This window comes from Lampetra planeri, chromosome 39 (assembly GCF_965212315.1).
Source record: "Lampetra planeri chromosome 39, kcLamPlan1.2.h2, whole genome shotgun sequence".
Lineage (NCBI taxonomy): Eukaryota > Metazoa > Chordata > Hyperoartia > Petromyzontiformes > Petromyzontidae > Lampetra > Lampetra planeri.
In genome coordinates, this window is record NC_136145.1 from 7,047,950 (window position 1) to 7,075,347 (window position 27,398).

Below are 27,398 nucleotides of genomic sequence, written 5' to 3' on the forward strand. Positions count from 1 at the left end.
TTTTGTTGTAATTTAGTTTATTGATTTGAGTACACTTGTTTACAAAGAGGTTCCGGTGGGCCACAGCAATGGCCTGCAGCTGTGCATTGATCGCTGCTCAAGAGTATAGAAAGCCGCTCAACACCCATGGCTCTGGTTGCTCTTCAGCGAAGCCACCATTCACCTCAGATCTCTACCCCATACCGTGCAATGTAATGCCAACATGCAGTATGAGAAATTACTTAAGACATAATAAAAGCTTTAGGGACTTGTGTTGGCTGTGGTGCACAACAGGATTAAAATATCTTATTGACAGGCGCACCTCCCGTGGTTAAGAAATTGAATTTGGCAAAGGCTGCACCGCCCATGCTCCTGGTGCTGTTGATGTACGTGGGCTACGCCCAAACCTTTATAAACAGTTTGCCTTTAGAGGCAGACTCCTTTGCCTGATGACGACCGCTTGTGTTGCGATCGAAACGTCGTGATGTTTTATTTTATTTCTAACTATGCGACTTTACCGAAAGAAACCAGAGTAAAGGCTTCCACTGTATCAATATTTCCCTGCTCTCAATAATATATGCTGCCACAAATGTTAGGCTGATTATTATGCAGGTTAGTTCAGCAGAATGGTTTGCACGCTATACTATAAACCCCACCTGAGTTCAATTCCCAGCCATACCCAACATCAGCCGTGATTTCTGAACCAGTCCAAGCTGACTCCTCAGCATGAAGTATCGTCAAATAACATCCCATGAAATGGCCCCACGGAGACCTTTATTCAGCGATTGATATAGGCTCTGCGATTTTATGACCATGAACGTGAAGGTTATTACAGTGCGTCAATAGTGATGGCTTTTGTGAACTTACTCTTGTCTGACAAACTGCAACCGTTTCACCAGGCCAATGCGACGCTGCAGAGGGATAAGCGGTGGTGTAGTGAAGTGGAGGCACTCTTGGATACCCAGGTAACCTTTAACCACCAACCCCCCCCCCCCAATGCTTATACATTCAGGGTGTTTGTACACATGCAGGACTGAGATTAACAGGATCATTTCATGTATCATTGTCCTTTTACTATGATGTATAAAAAAAACTATCTGCCTGAGCCGACTTGTGGTATATATAGATTTACGTTTGTGCAATGTTTTCGATTTCTCATGTGAGCTTCTTGGATCAGGGTAATTAAAAATAAACTTTAACAGTTTTGTTCGGATTTCTATTCTTCATTGCTGTACTGTTTAAACGGCAAGTTGTCAATTCAATTGGCAGAAACATGATCAAGCATTTTTTTCCCCAGCAAATTGTTGTAATATAAATAACCAAAAATAGCATATTAGGTAAATCACTGAAGCAAACATGAATTCCACTGGACTTCATGGCCTTCCAGATTAATCATTACCAGTAGCATGGCAACTTTGGGATTATTTTTAAGCCAATCTTATTAGCAAGGTGCGTCTTGCTACTGGATTGGCACTTTTCTGTATTAAACCTCGTCTTAAAGCCGTCGTGACTGCAGGGATTCATATTCTTTGGGTCTTTCGGTTAAGTCACGTAGATGACGACCGCTTGTGTTGCCATCGAAACGTCGTAGTTTTGTTATTTTCTTGGACCCTATCTACGTGACTTTACCGAAAGACCCAAATAGTTACTTTACTGTATTGTAAATGAAAAGTTGATGCTGCAGATTAACATGTACTATTTTATCCAACGTCCATTCTAGTTTGTAGCTTTATAGTTTACATCAGTTTCCTAGAATGTTGTATTTTACAGTGTTTTTGTTCCTAAATGACCAGTTTTTATCTGGAGAAGATGATAAACTGATGCTCATGGTTAACATTCACTTGTTCTTCTGCAAGTCGGGATTCACATGATACAATTCTCAAGATCCACAAACAAACTCTGCCAGAGGGTTTGGTTACTGTAGAAATCCCTTCTCATATTACAAGGCTAACTGCCGTTCATTTGATGTTGCTTTCAGGGTCCATTTGCAGACAGATTGCTACAACTCGTGGTGGAGAAGATGGAGGAAGAACTGCAGCTAACACACAACATCCTGCAGCAGAAAGCCACTTGAATAAATGTGAACCAGACTCGCTGTTCATTTTATTGTATTTTTTTGTTTTTTACAATTTACTGTACATGTGTATCTCAATGTTTTTTTTTCTGGTTACAGCATCTACCCGCTCACCAATGTTTTCCAACTCCCTGGATCAAGTATGCTTTCGCCCAACATCGTTTAAGGCTGTATCTTACACAGCCACCATGACTGAATACACCTCAGCTGTGCATAGTAGCTAAATACAAATGCACCCTTCAAGTTTGTTACAATGAAGTATATAATCGATCATGTATTTTTTTATTGAATTATGGGCAACTGGGTTAACACTAAAATCCAGTTTTCACCTTGGTTGGAAGTCTATGGTTGTAGCTCATGATGGATATCTGTGAAAGAGCTTTGTAGTTCATCGGATTCCTCCAGTCTAAACGATTCTGAGCTCAGGATCTGGTTTAGTGATTTTAGACAAGAACCCATTGATTCCTGAGCTCCCAAGCTATTAAACTACAATCCTTTTTAAGAAAAATTGTTTAGATTGGTCAACGGTTCTAAACCTCAATGTTTGTCAGTGTCTTGATGCGGTTGTAGACACATTATCAATACAAATTGTAGCCTATTTCAGATGAATAATATATCTCCGTCTGGAATCTGATCACAGGGATTTCGGGTGACAACACAAGATGGCACATATTTATGCCCTACAGAGTGTTCAGCACATGGCAACAACAAAAATGTTTACCCTCAACTTAAATACCAAATAAATCAAAACCTAAACTATCTCAGCAGTGTGGGCTCAATACTTTTACAATGTCATTCGTACCCGAAGAAACCCAACCACTTCAAACGAGGCTCTCTAAAAGTTCTGGGCGAGGTCTCCGAAAGGGCCAGAACCACACATTGATGAAATTTGATTCTTGACCCGTACGAATCATGCATCAAAACAATGACCAACAGTTGAAATTTCATTTATGGACAACTGTTATTTTTGTTAATTTATGTAAATGCACAAGCCGGCATAGAAATAGGTAGGCCAACAATGGCGAGGGAGAGAACAATATGGACAACACTACGAAAATAATGCTCGTGCGAACAAAAATACAAATACAGGAGAGTACAAATGGTACAAAAGATGGCAGAAATACAAATAATATTGAGTGCTAGTTGTGCTCAAGCCAGGCACGCAGGATGTCTGGAGGCTGTGATGATACAATGAGTTTGATAGTGGCTCTGACCAGGAAGGTACACAAGGCAGGGAGAGACAGGACACCGTAGCGTGTCCTTTGAGCCAATTTCTGTCCAAGTTTTGGGCAACCTGGGTCAGTCCCTAATAACACAAGTTGACACTCATTTTTTGGTTCATATTGCATCTTCTTGAAAAGAGTTATGCCCCCCCCCCTCCCCATTAAGGATGGACGGACAGAGCAACATTATTTGGAAAGCATTAAACACAGTCCAGACAAAACAAAAAATATAGTACAAGTACTCGTAAGAAATTACTGATCAGTAAGCACAGATTGTGAGGCTCTGGCTCACCTAAAACCAGGCGGATGTGCAGATAGTATTTTGGTCGATTATATTTTGCATGCAACCAAGTTAACGGAGAATGAGCTTGCATTATTCACGGTCATCAATAGCACCATAAAATCATGAACAAATTAATTCCCATCTACTGTAATGGGGGAAAACTTTTCACTAATCAAACCACGCTCTCCAATTGGTCCCGTCTTATATTTCAGAGACCTATATAGTGTTAAGCTCAAGAGCAGCATCCCAGGACAGCCCTTCACTTGCTAGAACACCATGTTAAAATCACTGTGGGAAATCAATGTGACTTAAACTGAAGTGCAAAGCTAAAGTCCAGTACAGGTGTCTCGCCTAATGAGCATTTTCTACGAGAATTCGTTATAATACATTTGAAATTAGACCACCGTTTGAAAAACGAGCAAATGTTCGCGTAACAAGCGGAGACTGATCGATCGAATGTGTTCCGTGGCTGCACCACAGCCCGTAGTTTTGTTGTTTGCATCGCGCGCGCGCATTCAGATGTGCTTCTGTGGTCGTCTGTAATGCTCTTCCTTCCGATATTAGGAAGACTCTGGAGCTGTGCACTTTTATAATGGGTGGGTGGGGGAGAGGTGGTGGCGACGCTAATTAATTGCAGATGCCGAGGACATGCACTTGCAAGCACTGGTTGTTCTTCATGTGTGGTGTTATATTTCATGGTTTACTTTATTTAAAATTAGAATTTGCATTTCTCACAATAAAGTTGCTCAAGCGTGGAACATTTTGGGGTTGAAATATAACGCCGCTTTTAACATGGGAGTCAATGGGAAACCCATCAGTTTAACATGTAGGCTTTCGCGACCAACATCCACAATACAGGTTTTTTTTGGGTTAGATCGCGGAGTTTACGCCATCTAACCCAATAAAAAACTTTTTTTCGATTAGATCGCGTAATTTACGTGTAACTTATGTGATTCTACCCAAAAAAACTTGTATTATGGGGAAACACAGGCTTTCACGACCAATATTATCCACAGGTTTTTTTGGTTTAGAACGCGTAATTTACGCTAACCCAAAAAATCTGTATAATGAAACCGATCGTTTATCAAATTTTGGCTTAACCAACCATTTTAACGGCACGTATCTCGCTCGCCTTGTACTGCTTTGCCGTTTTATTGGCACTTCCGTCCAGTTTAGATCTGCAGCCCGAACCATTTAATTTCCACAACAGGATCACAGGTCACTTATAGGTTCCTATAAACACACAGGCACAAACATATACAAATATGTAAGAGGCATTACATTGGAATTATGGTATCTTGTGTTGACCCACATTAAAAGAGTGCTATAAAAAAGATGTTTCCACAAAATGTTACCTTTTTATAATGCTTAATATATTTGGACAAATATTTCCCCACCACTACCACCACCAATTCCAAGCGATCTGTGGAACTGATACGGTTACAGAACCCATTTGTAAATAAGCACTGGGCCAAGTAAACCGTTCGGTAGATATGGGAACTGTACATCAGCTGCTCAATAATTTTGGCACCAAGTCCAATGACTATGCAGCTTTAGTTTCTGCTCTGATATTCCACTGCCACAGCAATGTGATTTGTGCAGAACATTCATTTTTTTATTAGATTTATTATTAAATGAAATACAGTTTCAAATAAACTACAAAAATCTGTTCCTCTTCACGATCTTTTTGCATTTCAGAATGAATGGTACAAATAAGCATTTAGTCAAGTCTGAAAAATGCTGTGCTGTACGCACGTGCTCCGCCGATTCAAGCTTTTATAATGATCTAGACATACAGGATATACAGTAGGAAACATTAAAAACGTGGTGAGATTCATTTTACTTCCTTATCTCTTTTCAGTGCAAGCTTTCGGCTGGAACTTGAGGTACAACTGAAAAACAATAACAATCAGAGATCTCAAATTACACATCATTTCAATTCACATATACCATGCACTTGATCTTGTCAGATCTCAGAAGCAAAGCAGAGTTGAGCCTGGATAATGCTTAGATGACCGACTACGGTACACAAATAAGTTGTTAAAAGGTGGCAGGGGCTGTACTTAATTGTGGACAGCAGGGCGCAGTTCAGAAAATTCGATTATTGTACTGTGCATCTATGTATTTCTAGATTTGAAGCTTTCGTGACTGCAAGGATTCATACTCTTAGGTTATTTCGGTAAAGTCACGTAGGGAAAAATATAAATAAATAATACAAATAATAATAGAAATAAAATAATAAATCACGACGTTTCGGAGGCAACACAAGTCTCCGTCACAGCTAAATTTATTATTTTATTTCTATTATTATGTCTATAATTTTTTTTTTTTACCTACGTGACTTTACCGAATCTATGCTCCCACATCTATGCTCTGTATTCTCAACCTGCACTGACAAGTGGTTAAGTGTAGTCAAACAACTCGCATGGCGTGACTTTGCCTGCATCCAGCAGTTGATTACAATTGGGCTGTACACAAGCATCCAACCACTTAAAAGTCACTTTTAACTTAGAATATATTGGGATGGTGAAATCATGTAAATATACTTATGGTTTTAAAAATTATATCCCAATTGTACTGCCTAATCACAACTGCCAATCAGCAGAAAGTCCTAGTGTTGAGAGTCACTGGAACAGGCCTTCTCCGCACCCAACAGAGGCCCTGATATGCCCTGTGAAGTATGCTGGCAAATGCAAAATTGTATTCCTCAAATACAGAAAGAATACCGACAAAAAAATGTTCACACCACTTTGTTAATGGATTCCTAAACGAAAGTCTCCCCATGCCATGTTGGTCACGAGGGGTTTGTTTGACAATACTTAAACACGCTGGTCTGCATGGGCTGGTAAAGTGTATGGGGGGCCAAAGACCAGTTCAGATATCACGCGTCACTGATTTTAGCAGGGGCCATGAACCAAACTCGGGTAAACCAGGTTCGCGCAGTAGTGGACTAACCACTGCGCCATCGCTCCACCTCTCTAAAGGTAGAATGTGTAAATGCATTGCTGTTTGAGTCTCCGTGCCATGGGTCGTAGGTATTATTTGACAAGACTGTAGTTTACCAAGCATGTCAGCACGGGCTGGTGAAGACAGGGAACAGATGTGGAAGCATAGCAAAGTACAATAATTCTGCACTGCCCTCTGCTGCCAACAATACAGCCAGGCAGCAGTCTGTAACGTCTGCTTAATACAGTGGCTAATCAAAGCACTATCCAGGGACAGCCCTTAGCTCTGGATATCTGATGAGATTGGATACATTTCATTTAACTTAGTTATACAAAAAGGTTACATGAATTAAAAACGTAACTTTTTGTACCGTCATTAGAAAATGAGCCAAGACGATCAACTAGTTATACTTGAGAATTGTTTTAACCAGGAGGCACTCTCAGTATCGGTTCATTGTTCTGCAATGGGCATTGTATGAGCGAGCCACCTGATTGAGCCAGCAGGCCACCTTGAATTTGACATCTTGAGTCCAAGAGAATGCGACATTACGTGGTGACACGGAGAGTGCAGAAGGGGTAGTGGGGGGGGGTGAAGACTATGAATGTAACAATTCACCCTCTTGTAATTTGACAAATCGACAATATTGAGCCACGATTCAAGAATCCATTATTTTAATGCCGTTGTAGTTTAGTACAAGCACAGCAGTTTGCAGGATTTCCGTGAACCAAAAACACAAATAAAAATGTATTTTAAATGCATAATTCGACACATGATAAACATACGAATCGATGCATCGTTATATTCATTCGTCAAGAGCGAGATGCCCAACAGGCAGGTAGAAGAGGTGGTGTAATGTTTCTGCAAGACTCCATGTGAAAAGTGGAATGTTAATTTAAGAAAAAGATGTTACCATCTGTGCTTTCGTTGCAAGGCAGAGTGGGTTCCTGCTCCCCCAAAATAATGCAGTCATCACCGGCAGGGTCCGCCTGTTCCAGCTTTACGTCAGACACCTATCAAAGTAGCATGGACATGACATCACACCTGACATGTATGAGCCAATAGCACCGCTTAAATCGACATTAAACTGTAATCGGTGTACATCGCTCCACACACCATAGGAAAATGCCACATGAGAATGCATGGCACCTCTACCATTATAGATAATGCAACTCTACCACTGCTTCGTTCTAAGTCCGAGCTAACACATTCTTCCATTTTACCAAATGAGCACGAGAACTGGGACAATTAGTCGATGATATTTATTAAGCCACCATCATCATTCTGTGATTGGTGATTACTCAGGCTGTTTCAAAATTAATAACCTGCCTCACAAATGCAGGAAAATCCTAACAGGCCACACCCAGCGAGAGAATGTTGATGATGCCAATGATGTCCTGTCCATAACCTCCTGTACAGTGGCCCATGATTTCTGATTTATCAAGTAATCTATTAAATATCGGATAGCCCAACTCTTGATGGCACTACTGGTAGAGCGCTTGACTCATGATTACAAATTCCAGTCAGGAGGTAATTCAGCCCATTATCCGTCCCAGGTCAATAAATCAGCACCGGCCTGAAACATCAGCAGGTGTCAGAGATCGATCCCCATCTTGAAAATGAGGAATTATCCACTGCCTAACATGACAATGATATAGCCACGTGCATAGAAGTGGCATAGTACTTTTTGTGAGTGGCAGCAGCATATTCTATATGCGAGTCATACATAGTGACAGCAGCACATCCTATGGGAGTAGTAGCAGTGCTGTGTGGCAGCAGCACCTTGTGTGCAACAGCAGCGTACGCTGCGTTTGGCACGAGTGTAAACTATGGCACCGGGAAGCAGCACGTGCTGTCAGTTTGACAGGAACGTGTGCGGCAACATCATTTTCTGTGACCGTAGCAGTAGCGTACGAGCAGCACCAGGTTATATTATGTGCAGTACCATAACACCGACTGCCGGGTGCATTAATCTTTTTGACAATGCGGACGTGCCCCTACCGCTTTTCCGGGCTCCTGCTTCTGTATGAAGGCCGTGATCTTGCGAGTGTTGACGGGGGTGGACGTGGCCATCTTCCTCCCTCCTTCCCGTGCGGCGGCGGCAGCAGGGGGCGTCCCCGAACTTTGCGTGGGCACCGCGGACCCCGCCTCGCCGTCCCTCTCCCGCACGGGCAGCGCAGTCACGTAGTTCCAGCGGCTCGGCACGGGCAGATCTTGCAGGCCGTACTTGAGCAACACGTCGGCGTGCACGTACCAGCACACGCGCTTCAGTTCGTTGCACTTCCTGTACACGGCGCTCTCCTTGATCAGACGCTTCAACCGCAACTTGGAGGGCAGCGCCGTGTCCAACCTGTTCCTGTGCCGTTTCTTCGTATCCAGCGTAGTTTCCCTCGGCGGCGATTCTTCCTGTGTCTCCCGTTGCAGCCACCACGCCTGGAACTCCTCGATCATGAATTTGCTGCAGTTGATGTTGCCATGCACTAAGGGCAGGAGATCTCGTAAGACTGTAGGAGTGGGGCATGAGGCGGTGGTGTTGGCGGGGAAGGGGAGCAGCCGGACACATCCACAGCACACACTTCTTGTTAAGCTGGATCTCGTAAGATACACGACCGATTATCGTGATAAGCGTTCTGTAAAAAATTATAGGAAATAATTCAGTACAGCTCGCATCACTGACATTCATTATTAAAATTCAAGCAAATTAATTCTCAAGAGTCGTGAAATGATCTTCTTCGTACGGCTGCTGCAGATGGAGAGCAACAACTACAATTTCACATTCAGGTGGTCAAGCCAGACAGTGTCAGGAACAGCGCACTATGTATGAATGTAGAACTTTTTCCCACCATATAAAGCCAACTGTGATAATCAAGAGCTATATCGCTGTGAGGTTTCCTTTTGTGGAGCAGGCATTGCATGATCGGTTTTACATTTCCATTAAGTGAAATAATGGTCTCAGCCAAATAACCATTCATTGAAAAAACTCCAAATCATTTCATATGGAATTATTCAGACAAAACATGAAGGAACAGAAACAAGTTATTCTTTTGAGGCCATATCGTGACTCGAGGGGCTGTACCGACTGAATGTATTTGAGATTTATGACTTTTTTATAGGGGACTGTGATATGTTAAGAAGCTACAGGAAAAAATGGGACAGTGCTGAGGTACGATGTAAGACACCCCAAAGAGATGACATAGGAACAATATAAAATTAAGGAAAACCTTGGACTTGAGTGCTATCATGGGGAGAATTTTAGACTTCGGGGGGAGCAGAATAGGAGCGACATCCCATTGAACGGAGGTAATCAGATTACAGGCGTGCAACCATTATACCTGGCAACGTTATCTGCTCCCACCATTAAGTGTTACCTTTGGAGTCACAGCACTGAGCTGGCACCACTGAGATTTTACGTTGCCTAAATCCAGCTGAGAATTAAGAAAAATATTGGTTTCACTCAACTAAACTTTGTATTTTACCAGGTAAAGCTCACCGAACTATATAGCTCTTTTTCAGAAGCAACCTGGCCACAATTGATAGCTCAATGAAGTGGCTTATGGAGACATTTATAGCAGACAATCTCAAAATCCACGTTTCTAAATGTGAAGGGAAAAACGAGAGGACCTGGAGAAAAATCCAAGTGACCACAGGGAAAACATGCAAACTCTAAATATACAGGCGTTGAGTCTGGATTAAACCCACGACCTCCTGCATACCAGGGGAGGTATTTAACATTAAGACCACCGCAACACCCACTGTCATGAAACAACCATTACTCTCAGTGGCAGAGTGGGTGGAAAATAACTGCCCCCGACTGTGCAAGAGGTCACTTGAAGGGATCTCGAAAGATAGCTCCGATATCAAATTCCCACGAGCTACTCTTGAACATGGGACGTTGCACCACTGAGAGTTCTTAATGGATTCTTCCATTCATGACAAGTTGCCGAAAGCACAAACTCCTCACTCTGCATGTCCCGGAGCTGCTTGGTCTCCCGGGCATTCTCCTTCTCCTCCTCCTCCTCGGCTCCGAGATCGAAGCGCTGGCCCTTGTAGGGCAGCAGCTTTTGTAGGGCTGCGCTGTCCGCGCCTTCACCCTCCCACACGCAGCCAATCACCACAGGCTCCAGACGCTGGCAGCGATGCGTCCGCGTCAGATCGTCCCACTCCTTCGCCTTGAGACGCTCACGCAGCTTTTTTGTCTCGGCGCTCAGCTTGCCCTACACATGGGGGGGTGGGTGGGGAAGGACACTGCTCTGTAAACGTCTCATCACTTTGTAAATGTGTCTCCTCTCGGACAGGGCGTTACACAGGCACAGTGACGAGATATAACTGGGGTGTGTGAATTTGTTCATTTAGGTCTTAACGTTTTGGTGTTGTCATCGTCTAGGCGATGACAGCCTGTGGAATTTTAGTCAAGTCTTGGTGTGTGAATTTCATTTTGCCATTCTCTTAATCTAGTGAACTGAAATACACATTTAGTAAAATTCGAATTATTATCTGTTGGTGTGAGTGGTACAATTTCCCCCCTAGCCAATATTATCAAGTGACCTAATTGGGGAACTCGCCACAAAATCATTTCAAATATATATTGGTGCCCTAGTCTTTTAAATGTTACTCAATTATCTTCGTCTGCATATTCACTCACAACATAATTTTGTCTCACCATAGACAGTCAAGCTTTGGTCTTTTTAACACTTTGTTGACAAATAGTTTTACACGAAATTCATTAATAAAATCAACACGTGTGCGTACAGCTCTTGCAGCAGACTCATTGGAAACAGTGGTGAGGCTTCCATCTCTAACAACAGAGCAATTTTGCCAAGGTGATGTGTTTTGGCTTTTCCATAAAAATGTTGATAACCTTCGTCTTTTTTGTTTGTAGGTGCAAGGCAACACTGCTGTCAACCTTTATATCTGTAGCTGCTACACTCCTCCACTTCTCTCTGTTGGTGTCAATCATGTCTTTATTAATCATTTATAAAACACAAAACCTGCGTGGAAAATGTATTAATTACATTTACTAAATTTTATTGAATGATAAACGCATGCTTCTGGGTCCTACAGAAACAGAAAATGCCAACCTCAGAGTTGTAAAAATCGTATTTTTGGTAGCAGGCTGTAACACCCCTAAGGTAATTCGGCTAAGCAAGTTCAAGGATGGCATTTTCTGCTTCCCTAGCGCCCATAAGCATGTGTAGCATGTCTGCATCGGTTTTCATAGTTTAATGACTTCATAATAAAAAGAAGTGATTTCATTCAAATATGCAAACCACTACTGATACTTTGCAACACATTACATTTTATATATTTTTTTAAAGTCATGACCTCTGGTTCAGTCTAAAAACACCACGTAAACCAAACATGTGAATCCATGGGTCACACACGTACCTCCCCATCGGAGACGCCCTCTCCATCAGAAAGGTGACCGTGAGGAACGAAGAACCCGTCGTCATCGTCATCATCATCCTCCTCCTCGTCGTCTTGTTCCTGGTCGAATAAGAGATACATACGGACGAAGTTCAACAAATCTTAGTTCAGCACCGACGGATAACATACCCGAGACATCGGCAAAATGTGGTATCATTTTGGCAGCGGGATCCTCATGGCATCGATTTCACATGCCTTTACCACGAGCCACATTGATTATTGCACTTGAAAAACTATAACGGGACCTTAACTATGTAAATTAACATTAACTGCCCAATGCTCGATTCAGCAGGGAGACCCCTGACCTTGACGATTACTGCAGTATCGCACGCTAAACATTGATCAGGAAACCGTATCACTGCGACAAGCTCAGCGAATATCCATGTCAAATTAATGGTTGATTTCCAGAGAAGGTGATTTAAAACATTTTAGTTGCTTTCAAAAGTTAACATTAGGCTTCCGCTTAGTTTATACGCTGGTGATAAATGCCCGTGTTGAACATTCAGACGGTTATAATAAATAAACGTGCATTATTATTCTGTTCCACTCACCCCTTCACTGTGCGAGATGGAGTCCCCAGGTTCCTCTTCCTCCCACTCATCATCACTGTCCACTTCGTAGTCCAGCAACTCCTGTCCGTCACACATACGACCACACGAAGCGGCTCAGCTGCCCGACAGGAGCCAGACAACACTTTTAACCTGGAGCTGTCACACAACACCTCGCTGCTCTTTACACAGGCAAGGAGACAAATCTAGAATATGAAACTAGATGCCCACGCCGGGGAGACTCGCCGTGACTGACGGACCGACACGAGTGCAAACCCCAGATATGAAAATAAGCAACACCGTAATTAAAAGGTTTTTTTTTTTCTCTCTGAAGGTCTGCTGCATTTAGAACAAATTCTTAAGCAAAAATAATGGCTGCACATTACCTTAAAAAACTATGCAATGTGAGAGGAATAAAATACAAAAATAAACTTGAACTTTTTGGCAATGACATATTCAAGAAAGCACTTTTTATATTCTTGGTTCTTTCGGTAAAGTCACGTAGAAGGGAAATAAAATAATGATAAAAATATAAAACAATACAAATTCTCACGACGTTTCGACTGCAACACAAGCAATCATCATCAGGATTGTGTTGCAGTGGAAACGTCGTGAGAATTTTTTATAGTTTTTTTTATTATTTCCCTTCTACGTGACTTTACCGAAATAACCAAGAATGAATCCCTGCAGTCACGAAAGCTTTAAATCAAAAGCACTTTTTACCAAGAGAAACAAGAATGAGTTTACATTACTGAAAATTTCTGCTCAATATATCTGCTGACATGCACCTTCAAGAAAGCCAGTAAGGCAGACTAAGCATTCTAACACTTTTGAGTGATGTAACATCAAAAGTGATGTTACATTCATGTTAAAATGTGCATTCATCAGATCCTGCGCTGCCATCATCTTACCATGGAATTGAATACCTGAGTTAGTAGGTCATAATACAAACAACGTGACTGCAAATGGTAATACAGCTCAACAGAGAAGCCATGTGGAAATTAAGATTGAAAGTGCGTTGACTGGGGTCTCTCCATACTTTGTCCTTGGCGAGGGGGTTGCGTGGGTTGATGTGCTTGCTGCACTTGCTCCAGGTGCCCCAGTAAGCAGGCCGATTGCTCCCAGTAAACTGCAGTAGCTTCATGCGGCCAAACCTCTTCCGCTCCTCCAAGGAGACTCTGTTTTCCGTCACCTTCTCAATGATCTCCAGTTCACTGCTGTGGGTGAAGAAGCCATAAGTCAAAAAAATACAAAAATTTTGAAGCATAAAATCAGAGTAGCCTCATAAAAAAAAAAATCGCATACGCAGAACCAACTCCAAATTCCATATGCACAGGTCAAAAACCAACCAACCTTAGGACCACCTCGCAGTCTATTAAGTTCAGTCTCATGAACAAGATGTAATGTGCGACCAGTGTTAGTTTGGTGGGCAAGGTTAGTGACAAAAATGTGTCAACGTATTTTATATTGGCCAACGACTACTGAGTGGGAAAAATTATGCAGCAAGACAATGACAAACACCAAAGCATGACTGCGACGAGGCTACATGAACAAGTATGAATAAGACAAAGCAAATTTTGCAATGTTTAGACAGCAGTGCACTGAGAAACAAAGTAGGAATTAGTTATAGTGGACATAAGTTCACGGATTAGCTGAACTGCTGGTATTAGGGGAGGAAGTACAAAACCCTTGCACCAACATTTAATAAATGAGTGAACTATACTAATTTAGAATTTTTTAATCTATATAAGAAGTCTTGACTTAAATTGCATAGGTTGTCTTTGACGGAGCAAAATGAAACCAATTAAATTAACACGTGTGACCCACCAACCCTTCATGCAGGCATACACCATCAGTCTTGAGCTTTGGAGTAAACTAGACTTTGCGCGTATAAGGAAATGTTAAAACTCATAATACCAATTACCTTTAAGCCTTATGTATTTGCCTGCTAATGCATATACGGTATAAACAGTTCATATAAAAACAAAAGTACATAAATGATATCCTGAAGACTTCAATATTGGCATTTGGCTCTTGAACATCTGCCGTACAAAAAAATTATAGAAACATCTTCACACACCCTTAGCTTCAGTTCTGCACAACACCGCCATGTACATGCACTTAAAGAACTCGATTTGGACACAACTGAATTGGAGTTCAAAAAATTAGAATACAAACCCATGTGAACCAATGCCATAGAAGATGGAATGCGTTAATCTAGTTTTCATACAAGGCTAAAGCAGAAATGTATTCCCGAGCATTTGAATTTTTTTATAACCATTATCTTTCTTACATTCTAACATATTTTATACAATAATGCTATACGCAATGATCATGGATCAACCTTGTACACAAGTGTTTTTTTTATTCTATATGTATAGCAAAGCTCGGGGTACTGTATATTAATTCAAGCAGCCATTGAAATTTCCAAATTCGTTTAAAATGTTACACATTTAAAATGCCAACGACGTACAATGAAATGTGGCTAAGAACCGCAGCATCCCTTTGAGGAACGGTGATGATTGCATATTCATTATTCAGTCTCAAAATGTCTCCCTGCTCAAACAAGCATCGCAGACACTCATCTCCGTCAGTGTCCCTGAGCCAGCAGAAGCGGAACTTCACAACGGCCCTTTGCAAAACCCTGGGAACCCGATATTAATCGAAAAATCAATGCAATGTTCCATCTCTATTTGTTACGCAATACCTGTAAGGGGGAGGTTTATATCCACATCACCCAATATGTCCCAAATCTCATCATATCTGGTAAGTTAAAAATAGTTGTGTTATTTGTATACAATTTAAGTGATGCATTTACCTTTCCTATACTTTGCACTCCTATTGTATTGTTTGTCGTAACGTTCTAAACTGCCCCTTCTAGAAATCTGTGAAAAAAAGCTTTATAGCTCATCCGATTCCTCCAGTATAGATAAATATTTTGATATACTCTTTGGTTCTTTCGGTAAAGTCCCGTAGGTATAAAATAAAATAAATCACGACGTTTCGGGCGCAACACAAGCATCCGTCATCAGGTGGGTAAGTCTGCTGCTGAGGCAGACTGTTTTAAAAGGTTTGAAATGGGTGTAGCTCAAGAGTTATAAAGACGTGGCCAAGGCTAGTGATGTTAATGTGAGAAATTAGCATGTAACTGTAAGATAGAAGAGCGGCCTCCTAAACGAGGGCACGGAAGTGGCCATGTTAATGCGAGGGAGATTTTGATATCTCTGAGCGACCAAGCAGTGGGAAATTTCGAGACCGATTTGTCCGCACAACTGATCGGTCAGTTGTGGACCCGACTTAAAGTGCATTTGCAAGGAGTAACAATGTGACAAACGTGCAATGACTTGCCTCTCCAGTTGAGCTGTACAGATGGAGTCGGCGTACGGGTATGTTTTTTTGCTCGTTTTTGGCTTGCGCCGCTTCAGCTCGTGTAGGTACAGGTTCTGGGCCGCCTGGCTCTCGATAGCCTCATCGACAGCGCTAAGCAGCACCTCCACACGCCGCACAGGAGCCACTCGCATGTTGTTCTTTATTTCAAACGGCGCAAATGGTCCGCAGGTCCCCGTGAGTGTCTAGAGAAGAAATGTTTTTTTATTACTAATCATTTTGACATTGTTTATCCACTGCTGGATTAAGGTCTGTGACCATACCTCACTGTCCTAGAATTCCACAATCGTATCTTACCCTTGCGCATCATTAGCTGAAACGATCGGATTCTGCCGGAAAGCTTATCCAACCACACAATCAGTCCTCCTGGCATTATCCTGCCCAAATCCCACTTGCTTTTGGAAATGGTCGACAGAATCTCATATTTTAGATTTGTTCCCCGACTCAAAATTCCTATTATCACAATTGAAACAAGACATACAAGAGCTGAAAATCACTGCAAGCCCTCTGCAACTGGCAAGCTCAACTTTTGAATGATTTTAATACCAACCTTGGGGGCCTGAGGAGTTTTACCCTTGGTGAAAAAGCTGGCAAAAGCTTCTTTGGATTTTTCTTTCTTCATACGCTGCAATGAACGAATGGACAGTTAATGTGAAGCCAGTTGCAACCCAACAGTAAAACACTCGGCAAGCATCAATTTAAAAACACGTCCATAACTTCATATTGTATGAAATACCTTTTCTTCTTCCATTTTACTCTTTTCCTCCTCTCTCTTGCGTTTTTCTTCCTGCTTTAACCTGGACACCCAAGAAAACGATACACATTTGAAATTAGAAAGCACAACAGATGTACGTGGTAGCACTGATCTTGGCGAGGAACTAAAGTAACCAGTCTCTCAATCAATGGATCTAGGTTGATAACTTACATTGTAACATGACTTTGTGTTTTGTGCATGTGGTGTTATTGTCACATGGATAAAATAAATTTACATAGAAGAGCCAGAGCAGGTCTATTGTATGATGGGCATGTGGCTTTTAATGTACGTAACATCAGTTTTTGTTATGTATAAAGCATTTACAGAGCAAATGTACAACAGCACAAGTGGTCCATCTGTACAATTCCCCAAGCAAAAAAAGTTATGAAGATTCACTCAATTAAATGAGCTGATTATTTGATTGATACAAACCAAATGTTTTGCACCCCAGTCTGATCGTTTCAAAATTATGTATAGCTTACTCGAGTTTGACAACTTACTAGTGTACATTAAAAGATAACCAACAGGCTTGTCTTATGCCAATAGTCGAATATGTAATCGTATTTTACTTTATGATATTCACAATATACACTCCTTTTACAGACGAGCAGCTAGCCATGGATAGTCTCCTCAAACAACAATTAATGAACGACAATTATTGAACATGTCCAACCCAATTCAATGAATTGCAGTAGAGGTGAATCATTAAAATGCCAAGCTGCCAGTGCAGGAAATAGTGGCAGCCATGGACCAGAGCTTCAACTATATTAGACTATAAAGTTGATACACTTGAAAACCCGATTTAATCAGTTGTTGACAGTTGTAACCTAGGATCTCATCAGTCCTGGCACATTGTTTCAACATAGACATTGAGCAACCACCTCTGTTGTGAGGGTTGGTTCGCAAACATCAGGTATAACACTAACTGCCTGAGGCAACCAGCCACCTAACATGATGACCCGTACACTGTGTATACAAGTTTCCAAGACCAAACGGATTCAGGCTTTACCAACCTACACTCAGCGACAAGGGTGGAAGGTCGAATGGCAATCATTAAAGGTTTGTTATAAACAGTGTTTACGGTCGGCTTGGATTAGATAAAAAATGTACAGCCCTGTCAATACAAAGTGGGCTGAAGGCATCCCCACACCATGCCAATCATGGGAGTTGTTTGATGCTTCACAATGCTGCCCAATGTGGTGGTGAAGGGGTGACCCAGAACTGGTTTTGATATCACTCACTACTGATGTTAAGTGAAGCTGAGCATCAAACTCATGTCACCGGGTTAATAGCAGCGCGCTAAACACTGCAAATCCACTCCAACATCAAACTAAAATCTTTTAACCTTGTAATTTTCCACAAATGTCTAGTTCCATGCTGACCCCATAGACGTCACAATGGGTTTTGAGGCTGTCCCAGGTAAAAGATGCAGATCCATTATGAAAGTAAACTCCTAAGGCTGCTTTCTCAACCAACTTGGTATTAGGTCTGCCAATTAAGCTACCATGGGGACACATGACGAGCCAGAAAGTCTGGCTTGCGAACAAAACCAACAACAACCTTCCCAGAGATAATGGAAATACAGCACCACGGCAGTTTCTTTACTCACTCTATGGCCTCCTGCTTTTCGCGCTTCTTTTCCTCCTTGAGCTTAGATTTCTCTGCTTTCTCCTGCTCCTTCTGCTCGCGTTCCTCCTTGATCTTGCGGCGAGACTCCTCTCGTGCCAGGCGAGCCTCCTCACGCTGCCGCTCCTTCTCCAGCTTCTCTTCCTGCCGATGTCGTTGTTTCTGATCCAGCTCTGCCTAAAATTACAATCGTCAGATAACAGTCCAAGGAAGTGGATATCAAAGAGGTTAACTCAGAGAGCCCTTCCAGTGGCCACAGTAGGGAGCAGCACTCTTCATTGCACGATAGTCAACCTGCTCGTTTTTAAATCCCGGAGCTAAAATGCTGCCAGATTTAGTGCATAACCAAATATTTATGTTAAGTAATTATTTTTGTTAAGTCATTAGGGACAGGACTGAGACCATTAACTCACTGCAAATGAGAGCGCGGTTGAATCACTGGCGACTGCCCGGATTTGAAACCCAAGATCTTATCAGTCATAATAAAGGTTTTTGGGTTAGATCGCTTTATTTATAAATGTGTCGTAACCCTCCACCACCCGACACGGCCAAACAGTAAAAAATGTGTCACGTTGACAAAAGACAAAATAGTTCACTACTTTAGCCCACCGGTGTGTTGAAGAGTGAATCCACAGCATTTACAATTTTTGAGTACGACGTTTCACTGGATGTAATTACCAGCGAAACGTCGTACTCAAAAATTGTAAATGCTGTGGATTCACTCCGGTGGGCTAAAGTAGAGAACTATTTGTCTTTTGTCAACGTGACAAATTTTTTACTGTTTGGCCGTGTCGGGTGGTGGAGGGTTACGACACATTTATAAATAACGCGATCTAACCCAAAAACCTTTATTATGAATAATATTGGTCGCGAAAACCTACGTGTTAAAGATCTTATCAGTGCCAGCCCAACGCTCTGACCTCGAAGGCCACCTCGCATATTCAGGATACATTTTTAAAATAACAAAGCTCTTTACTCTGCCAATATGCCTCTGCATTATTCATAATATGGGAAACATTGGGCAACAGTACGTACACAGCTTAATAAATATGCTGGAATTTGAATTTAAAGCTTTTTAATCTACATGAATTCAACAGTTAAAAATGGATTCCTTAGTAATTGTAAGTCTTTTAAAATGCTAAATATAATGGAATTACCTTATTTCATGAACAGCATTTCTCATTTAATCATTCACATTTTGGATGATGAGCATTTTTCAATTTATTCAAATTGTGCTATCCGTCTGTCCAGATTAATAACCCATTTTTAAATGTTGCAGAGCCGTGCATCGTATCACAAAATGGCTACAGGTTTTTCAATTCTGAAAAATATATCGCCTTGATACATGTCGCGTCACATAAAAACTATATAGGAATGACACGTTTGCTTCTTTATTGTTCCTTACTCGCTAATAACACAAATCATTGTGTTAGAAAGTACATTTGTTTTTATTCTCAAGAGCCAAAAAAAGAAAATTCCAAAATTTAATGTGATGATTTTCCAGTCATTGGTCACAGGGCTGAGACCATTTTGCTACTTAAAAATCCAATTTTAAATCAAAGGGCCTTGATTCAAAGTCACCTTTGATCTCAGAATTTCTTTATTTCTGTATCCAGGAGGAATCTGATGAGCTATGAAGCTCTTTATCACAGATGTACAGTAGGAGCAGGTCAGCTCAGCCCTCCGAATTCGGATCCACAGTGATATCATTCTTTGTAATTTGTATCACGAATTAAATAACATTAGTCCCACAAAACAAAGTATATTTTTTACAAAATTCTCAAAGCCAGCAGATCATAGTGTGAATTAAATGTCCTTGGAATTTGATAACACAGAAACTACTTGAATAAATACTTGCATACACATCTCACCAAACAATGCATGGTGATCTTTCATGCTATGTAAGGTGTGATGATATATTTAAAAGTTGAAACTAAATTCAGAAAAAAAACTTTTATATGATGCTATGCTGCATTCTTGATGGCCAATTAAGACCATTTACAAATGATGACATGGTTTAATCTGGGGTGTTTGCTCAGATTCAGCCCAGGACCTTACTGGTTCCAGCTGTGTCATAACATGATCGTGGAGGCCCTGAGACACCCAACCGCCTCATTTTTTATTTATTATGTGAAGTCGGTGGTAAGTTCAATGCATTTAATAAAGAGATTACTAAATGATCACAAAATGCAACATTTCACGAAGCAACACACGTGTATATTTACTAATTAATGAGATCTGACATTGTGCTTAAAGATATTGCCTCAGGGGGATAATTAGTCTGGTTTTAAGCAGTTTACCATTTTCTGTTTACGGACACCTGTTCTCTTCTTGACACTCCCAAGTTTCTGGAAAAAAAAGGATGCATGAAATAACCATAAATCCTGCTTAAATATTATATAGCAAGAGCAAAGCAATCATTTTACACATGAGGAACATTTAATGTTATTAACCGAGGCAATGTTTGCGTTGCTAAAAATGTTTAACTTGATGCTTCATTTTAAATCCCTATTATATGAAAATGCATCAATTACACAGCAGAATAACTAGACATTTCAAACAACTTATTTTTATAACATAAGACAAACACAATGCTTTATAAGGTGATAGCATTACTTTTCTATGTTCATGCAGAAATACTTACTGTGGCTACTGACTGTTTACATCTGATCAAAAAGCAGGACAATTAAATAAACTTAATGCCACATTCCACCATCGGGCACAACAAGCACCGAGCACAACAATAGGTGCAAGGGTTGCAATTCAATTTGGAACACAAATAGTTCACAAATGAATAAAAAAGAAATAATCACTCAAACGTGACAAATTCCTGACTGGTACTGAATATTGGCTAATCTTACAAGCATGGTTTCAGTCAATAACAATTGGCAGACATAACTCACGTACAGCAAGAAACACTTTGACATTAATTGCATTTCCAAAAGCTGCGTACATTTTAAGAACAAAAAATTGTAAGAACAATTGACATAATTGTTATTAACGCTTTAAAGTTGATTTCGCATCCCTATGGTCACACAATGAAATTAAGTCACTATCAGCCTCACCATTGAGCTTGATGTTGCACTCAGGAGGCTCTTACAAGCAGTGGGGCTGTTGTCCTGAGAGAAACTCTCCTCCGAGGAGAGGTTGGTGGAGATGTCCAAACTGCTTAAGGTGGTGCTGAATGCCGAGGCCTGGGATGCTGGAGTGTCAGGACAGTCGTTCCTGGAGGTAGCCGGAGACAGCAGCTTTTTCCGCTGTGGAGTAGCGAAACACTCCGATGGCTTTACAAGCTCCAGGGACTCTGGCTGAGTGACATTCTCACTCTGTGGCTCCTCAGCTTCTTCCTGAGATGTGTCCTCATCTTCATCTTTTGAAGTTTCTTCTTCACCTTTGGAAGTTTCTTCTTCACCTTTGGAAGTTTCTTCTTCATGTTCTTTGTCTTCTTTTATTGTGGTGCACATCTCCACACACTTACTGGCATCAGATGTTTTAGATGATTCAAGTGTCTTCGAGTCTTGTGCATTCTCAGAAATATTTTCAGCGACATCCATGGGCTCAGAACTTGTGTCCAGGTCCTCTGCCACTGCACAGTTCTGCTCATGGCCTTCAATCTCTTGCTTCACTTCAGAAAGGTTGGACTTTGTACTCAGTGTAGAATCATCTAAGGGCATGGGATTTACATCTACAACAGTCACTTCCGGTTTCAAATCCGTTGAGGTAGATGATTCCAATTTAGGCTCTGATGTGATCTCTGCGTTTGATATTAATAGCGCTTCAGGTTTTATAACACCGCAAGCCATGTCTTGGTCCAGAGCGTTAGATGCTGCCACTGCAGCAGCCGCCTGTTCTCGAAGCCCATCATTCGACTCCTCGGTCAAGTCAATGACGTTTGTTGTGGAGATATGTCTCTCCTGGGCTGAGCTGATGAGCTTGTCCAGGGGACCCCGTAGCAATGGCAGCTTGCCACCTGTCCTGTCACACCGCACGCTGTCCTTGTGATTGACGTGCTCCGAACTGGAGCTCACTGCATTATCCCCCTCGTAAAGGCTCACCAGCTTGGCTTTGGGAAGTGCTTCCTTGGACAGATTTGATGGCGAGAGCTTGGCACGCTTTGCATTTGGGGTACCAGGGCCATTTTGCCTTGAGAGGGGGTCCAGGCGTTTAAAAGGCAGCCGTGCTGAAAAAAAATTAAGCCCAAAAACCATTTCAATATTAGAAATCATAATATTTGCAGCAATTTTGTCAACTCATTGCTGGACAACGGCTTCCCTACGCCATGTGAACAGTGAGAGTTATTTGACCATATTTTACTATGGTGGTCAGTGCGGGTTGGTGTCGGGAACAACTGGAACACTTCCCAAAATAAACAAATCTCATTATTTATTACATAACACCAGTTAAATAGATGTTAAAAAATGTATAACAAAGTAAATGTATCTTACTGCGCAAATAGTATTTGCGAGCACTAACTCCTGAGAGTGGTGAAAACTGCGCATCCCTAAGATGAGGAGCAGTGTTTCCATAGGAACATCACTGCAGAATCACAGACAATGGTATCCATTTTAACAACCCCAGGAGAGATGGACTGAACAAACTCTTGATTGTTACCACCACCCAGCCAGTAAACTGTAATATATATACGTCCATCTAATTTGTCACCCCACTGCCGATTGAGGTTCTCCCCACACCGTGAGGATCACAAGAATTCTCACCGTGCTTCACTACGCTTGTCAGTGCGGGTTGGCAAATAGCATAGATCTACATAATAGCATATAAGCATTTAAAGCTTTCGTGACTGCAGGGATTCATCTTCTTGGTTCTTTCAGTAAAGTCACGTAGAAGGGAAATAATAAAATGTAAACATTTTATGTTTAAATTAAACATGTTATTATGTTTTTTTTATTTCCTTTCTACGCGATTTTACCGGAAGAACCTGCCTTCCGCTGTCCACACTCTAGTCACGCAGAAGCCTCTAACATCTATTTTATGGATGACGATCGCCTACCCATTAATATGTAGACTCAATACTGCGTATAGTCTAAGACATGAGATTCAGGATGATTTGGTCATATAATGTTTGGCTTGCATTCTCAGAAACCAACAAAAAAATGTTACCTTTTGGACTCCAGCCTGCTAAAATGCCAGCCAACTTGTAGCTGTCAAACTATTCACCATCTTTCCCTTCCACAAGTACTCAAAAGTGAATATACTTTAAAAGCATTACAACTAATTTGTTCCTTTGTGTTCCAGAGAACAATGCTCAACCCTCTTTGCATGCGAATGAGGATTATATATGATTGGCCATTTGCCACAGAATTTGAATTCAGGAGTCTTCTAGCCTTTATATTTGAAGAAAGAATCCATTTTAAAGTTGACACCATCACAACGGTTATTCAAACGTATTGTTTTGATTTTGAAATATATACTATGCTAAGCAGTTCTTAATTTTATACAAAGATGACAGCCAATGCATATGCATATATGTTATAAATTACAATCCTTTGTTAATTCGCTGCAGGAAAAAGACCTCCCCACGTCATATCATAATCACTACACTCATTTTGGCCGTGTCCAGGAATAAAACTCGTGGCAGTGTTCAACAGCCCCACCGCTCCATCCACATACAGATAGTATTCTTAATTAACACACAAACTACAGGAGGCTACTTATGCACAGCTCTAAAAGTGAAGGAACAGTGAATTTGAAAACTTAATTCGAGAACGCGCGAGTTTTTCTTTTCAAAAGGCATGTAACGTGACTGGTGTTTAAGAGGTGGGGGTGTCACCTTGCACAAGTTTCTTAGCACCCGGTTCTTTTGTTTCACTGGCATCTGCAAAGAAAACACGAAGAAAAAGACCTGACGGTCAAACCGAAGACAGAAACACCCAGATATAAAATGTTAACAATTATGCATTCTCGCACACATTCAATGGATTGAAGAAATGTGCAGCAATTAACTGTTGCAGCCATTTTGCAACAGCTCACAGCAACTCAAGACGCATTGGTTACAACATGATACCGATTGAATCCACTTAACACACAAAGCAACACACTGCAAAAACACCACTGCACAACAGTTATGCAGGAAAATAGTTGCATGGATTATCTTAACGCTTACATGGCTTCACTGGTCGAGTTGTAGAAGCCTAGGCTCACTACTCAATAGATGTAATTGCTTTGGAGATGAAAAAGGTGATAAAATATATTAAACGGAAAATTAAACGATCCTGTCATATTCGATTAAATCAAAATGTAAAGCATCCAGAGCAGACCAAATATGCCGAGGCGAATTTTAAAGTGCTTCGAATATGGTGGTTTACTTTTCAAGGCTAAAACCCCTCAAATAATCTCTCATTCTCAGCCTGAGCATAAACCTAAACAAGACAGAAAAAGCTGGGGTTTTTTTTCTGGGGCTCAAAGGCAATCGGCCATGTTATAGATGTCGCCATCCTAGCCAGCTGGGCCTCACTCACAAAGTCAAAGGAGAAAAGCCTTTTCTATGTAACACCGCACTCAATGCAACCCCGATGTTTCAACTCTTTAATATAGATTTCCTTAGCATTCTATCCTGGATGGAATGTAAACATTTTTGTAATGTTATCATTGTGTTTTTTTCTCTTACTTTTTTTGTAACAGCTCAAACCATTTTGCTGCTACATTACGGTAGTCAACACCATGACGGGGAGGGATGGCCCAGATTCAACAAAACCCATTAGTGCAAAACAATTGTAAATAATATCGTTAAAAAATAATGCATTGTTTACATATGTGAAATGGGGGCGAAGGCGAAACGTGTCGTATATTTGAATAGTTTTTTAATCGGTCACTTAGGAGTAACAGGCACACGAGCATCGAATGCCCGATTTAATATTCATTTCCATGCAAGCACGGTTAATCCAATCCACGTGGATAACCCAAATCTTGTTTTTTATTCTGTACACGAAGAAAGTTGGGTCCAGTGGTAAGATAACCCTAAAGGGCCTAAGCCAAGTAAACCTAAACCAGAGTTGACAGCAGCCCTAGCTGACAGTGACATGCCGCTCATTGATCGGCGATAATGGCCCCTTGATCAATGCAATTAGGGAAATAAACATCCTTTGGAAAGTATATTCTTAGTTCTTTCGGTAAAGTCACGTAGGTAAAAAATGAAATTAAAATTAATAAAAATAAAAATTAGGAATGGTACAGAGTTTAAGCGTGTTCACATTAATGTTAGGCTATAGTTAGTGTTAATAAAAAGACTTGCGGTTAAGGTTTGTGTTAAGGGCTTGCGAGTGTTTATCTGATGTTGATGATATGACGAGTGTAAATTGTTAGCCTTATGGGGTAGTATTAAGTCAATGTTGGTCAGTGTTAGGGATAATAATAGTTATTATAAGTTAGGATGTTGGCGCTAGTATTCCCACGAACTCGTGAGAAGATTTCGTATTCCAGTTAACCGTTCGGATTATATTTAGGCCTATTGTAAGTTATTATTCTACGGGTTTAAGTAAGAGATATTGTTACTTGAGGATTAGTGTTTTATATAAGTGTGAATGGTTAGCATTATGGTTAAATGGTTAGTGTTAATGACATGGTAAGTGTTAATGACAAGGTTAGTGTTAATGACAAGGTTAGCGCGTTACGCCGTTTGGCGTTCATGCTTACGTAAAGTGTAAGTCCTAATAATGTCAGGGTTAGTGTTAGCTCGTTATTCATTGATTAATTTGTCATACTAGAACTAGTGACGGGATTGTAGTGGATAAGTGTTTAATGTCCGCGTTAGTTGACGTCTAAGTTTGAATACCGTGGCGATCATCGTTGAGGGGGGGGGCAGCATCAACGTTGAGTGTTACGTTACAGTAATGTTACTGGAGCAGTTACACCTGATGACGGAGGCTTGTGTTGCTTCCGAAACGTCGTGAGTTAATTTATTTATTTTCATTTATTATTATTTTATTTTTATTTTACCTACGTGACTTTACCGAAAAAACCTAAGAGTATGAGTGTTACGTGCTCGGGCAATTACAAAACGTCGGCGTAGATACACAACACACACCTTACACCCATCGTGATTACGTCTCGCGTATTAAAAGTGTATAATTGCAGTGTTAAACCTCGTGAGTAGCGTGCACAATGTATTTGTTTTACGATGTGCCCCCCTCGTTCCGCACCAGATTAAAGAACGGCGCCAATCGACGCCCTTCCCGTTCTCTCCCCAACTCCCCCACAAACAACTTTCCTCCACTGCTGGATGTCTCTCTCTCACACTACACTTTGACTACACTTTGATTGTTAACAAGCCCCCACACGCAAACACGACTTAATTACCACCGCACTGCATGCAACACAACAATTAACAACTTACAGACCCGGCACGGCCCCGCGCAACGCTATCCGGTTAACATTTGCGTTGGTGTTTTAGCGTAAGGTTGTGGCATTGAAGGACAAAGAGAGTGGAGTGGACACACGGATTGTTGGGCAACAAGAGCCGCCAATTACCGCTAAATGGCGGTGCCAGGCTAGGTGCACTTTCCACGGGGGTGAGGTAGGGGAATCGAGCTAAGATTGAAAGGGTTGTTAGGGGGGTACGGTAGGAAGATAATGAGTGGTGTTAGGGGGGTGTGGGGTGAGGTTATCCGTGTCTCGCGTCTCACCGTCGTTCTCCTTCACAACCGAGCGCAGTGGCCCCGCAGCGCCCGCCGTCGTCTCCCTCATCGCGGTCGTGAGAGTGAGGAGCAGCGCTCGCCTCTCGCTTGACGCCTTCACAGCAGAGACGCCACAGAGAGATAGAGAGATGCGGGGGGGTGGGGGGCAGACAGGAGATTGCTGAAGTGAGGAGAGAGGGTGAAGGAGGAGGGACGACACTCGCCTGCCGGGTGACGATGGCGCCGGGGCCTCGCGCTCGTATTTTGGCGGGAAGCGGGTGACGTGCGCGCGCAACATAAAAAAACGGGTTCTCGTCGTCCCGTTCGCGGCCAGAGTTCTCGCGAGACTTGCGACCCCACCCCTCCCCTACTCCTACGCCCTTTCTCCTCCACCCCGTTTCTCCCCCATCCCTCCCCCTTTCTCTTCCACCCCTCCTCCACCCCTCCCCCTTTCTCCCCCACCCCTCCCCCCTTTCTCCCCCACCCCTCCTCCACCCCTACCCCTTTCCCCCCACCCCTACCCCTTT

General features: G+C 41.7%; 2 protein-coding genes across 3 annotated transcripts in view; one reads left to right on the forward strand and one right to left on the reverse strand.

Moving 5' to 3' along the window:
- Positions 1-2,080, forward strand: part of CNTLN (centlein) — a 32,476-nt gene extending 30,396 nt beyond the window's left edge. Inside the window, exons 25-26 of the mRNA XM_078612694.1 lie at positions 879-944; positions 1,958-2,080. Of these exons, the coding sequence (XP_078468820.1) occupies positions 879-944; positions 1,958-2,053 (162 nt within the window). The 3' untranslated portion in view covers positions 2,054-2,080. The remainder of the gene's footprint in view (positions 1-878; positions 945-1,957) is intronic.
- Positions 1-27,259, reverse strand: CHAF1A (chromatin assembly factor 1 subunit A). Of its 2 annotated transcripts, none has more exons than XM_078612695.1 (15): positions 26,881-27,259; positions 24,030-24,101; positions 21,307-22,421; positions 20,542-20,589; positions 18,225-18,418; positions 16,598-16,658; positions 16,412-16,486; positions 15,823-16,046; positions 13,514-13,691; positions 12,478-12,558; positions 11,888-11,986; positions 10,464-10,716; positions 8,504-9,006; positions 7,416-7,515; positions 1-5,451 (listed from the first exon to the last, which is right to left on the reverse strand). In XM_078612695.1, exons 1-15 carry the CDS (start codon positions 27,167-27,169, stop codon positions 5,417-5,419), a joined length of 3,327 nt encoding a protein of 1,108 aa, XP_078468821.1. In that variant the 5' UTR covers positions 27,170-27,259; the 3' UTR covers positions 1-5,416. The 2 variants fall into 2 exon arrangements, with proteins under 2 accessions (XP_078468821.1, XP_078468822.1); XM_078612696.1 differs by having other exon boundaries at positions 24,030-24,074; positions 26,881-27,236.
- Between the last annotated feature and the right edge of the window lie 139 nt (positions 27,260-27,398).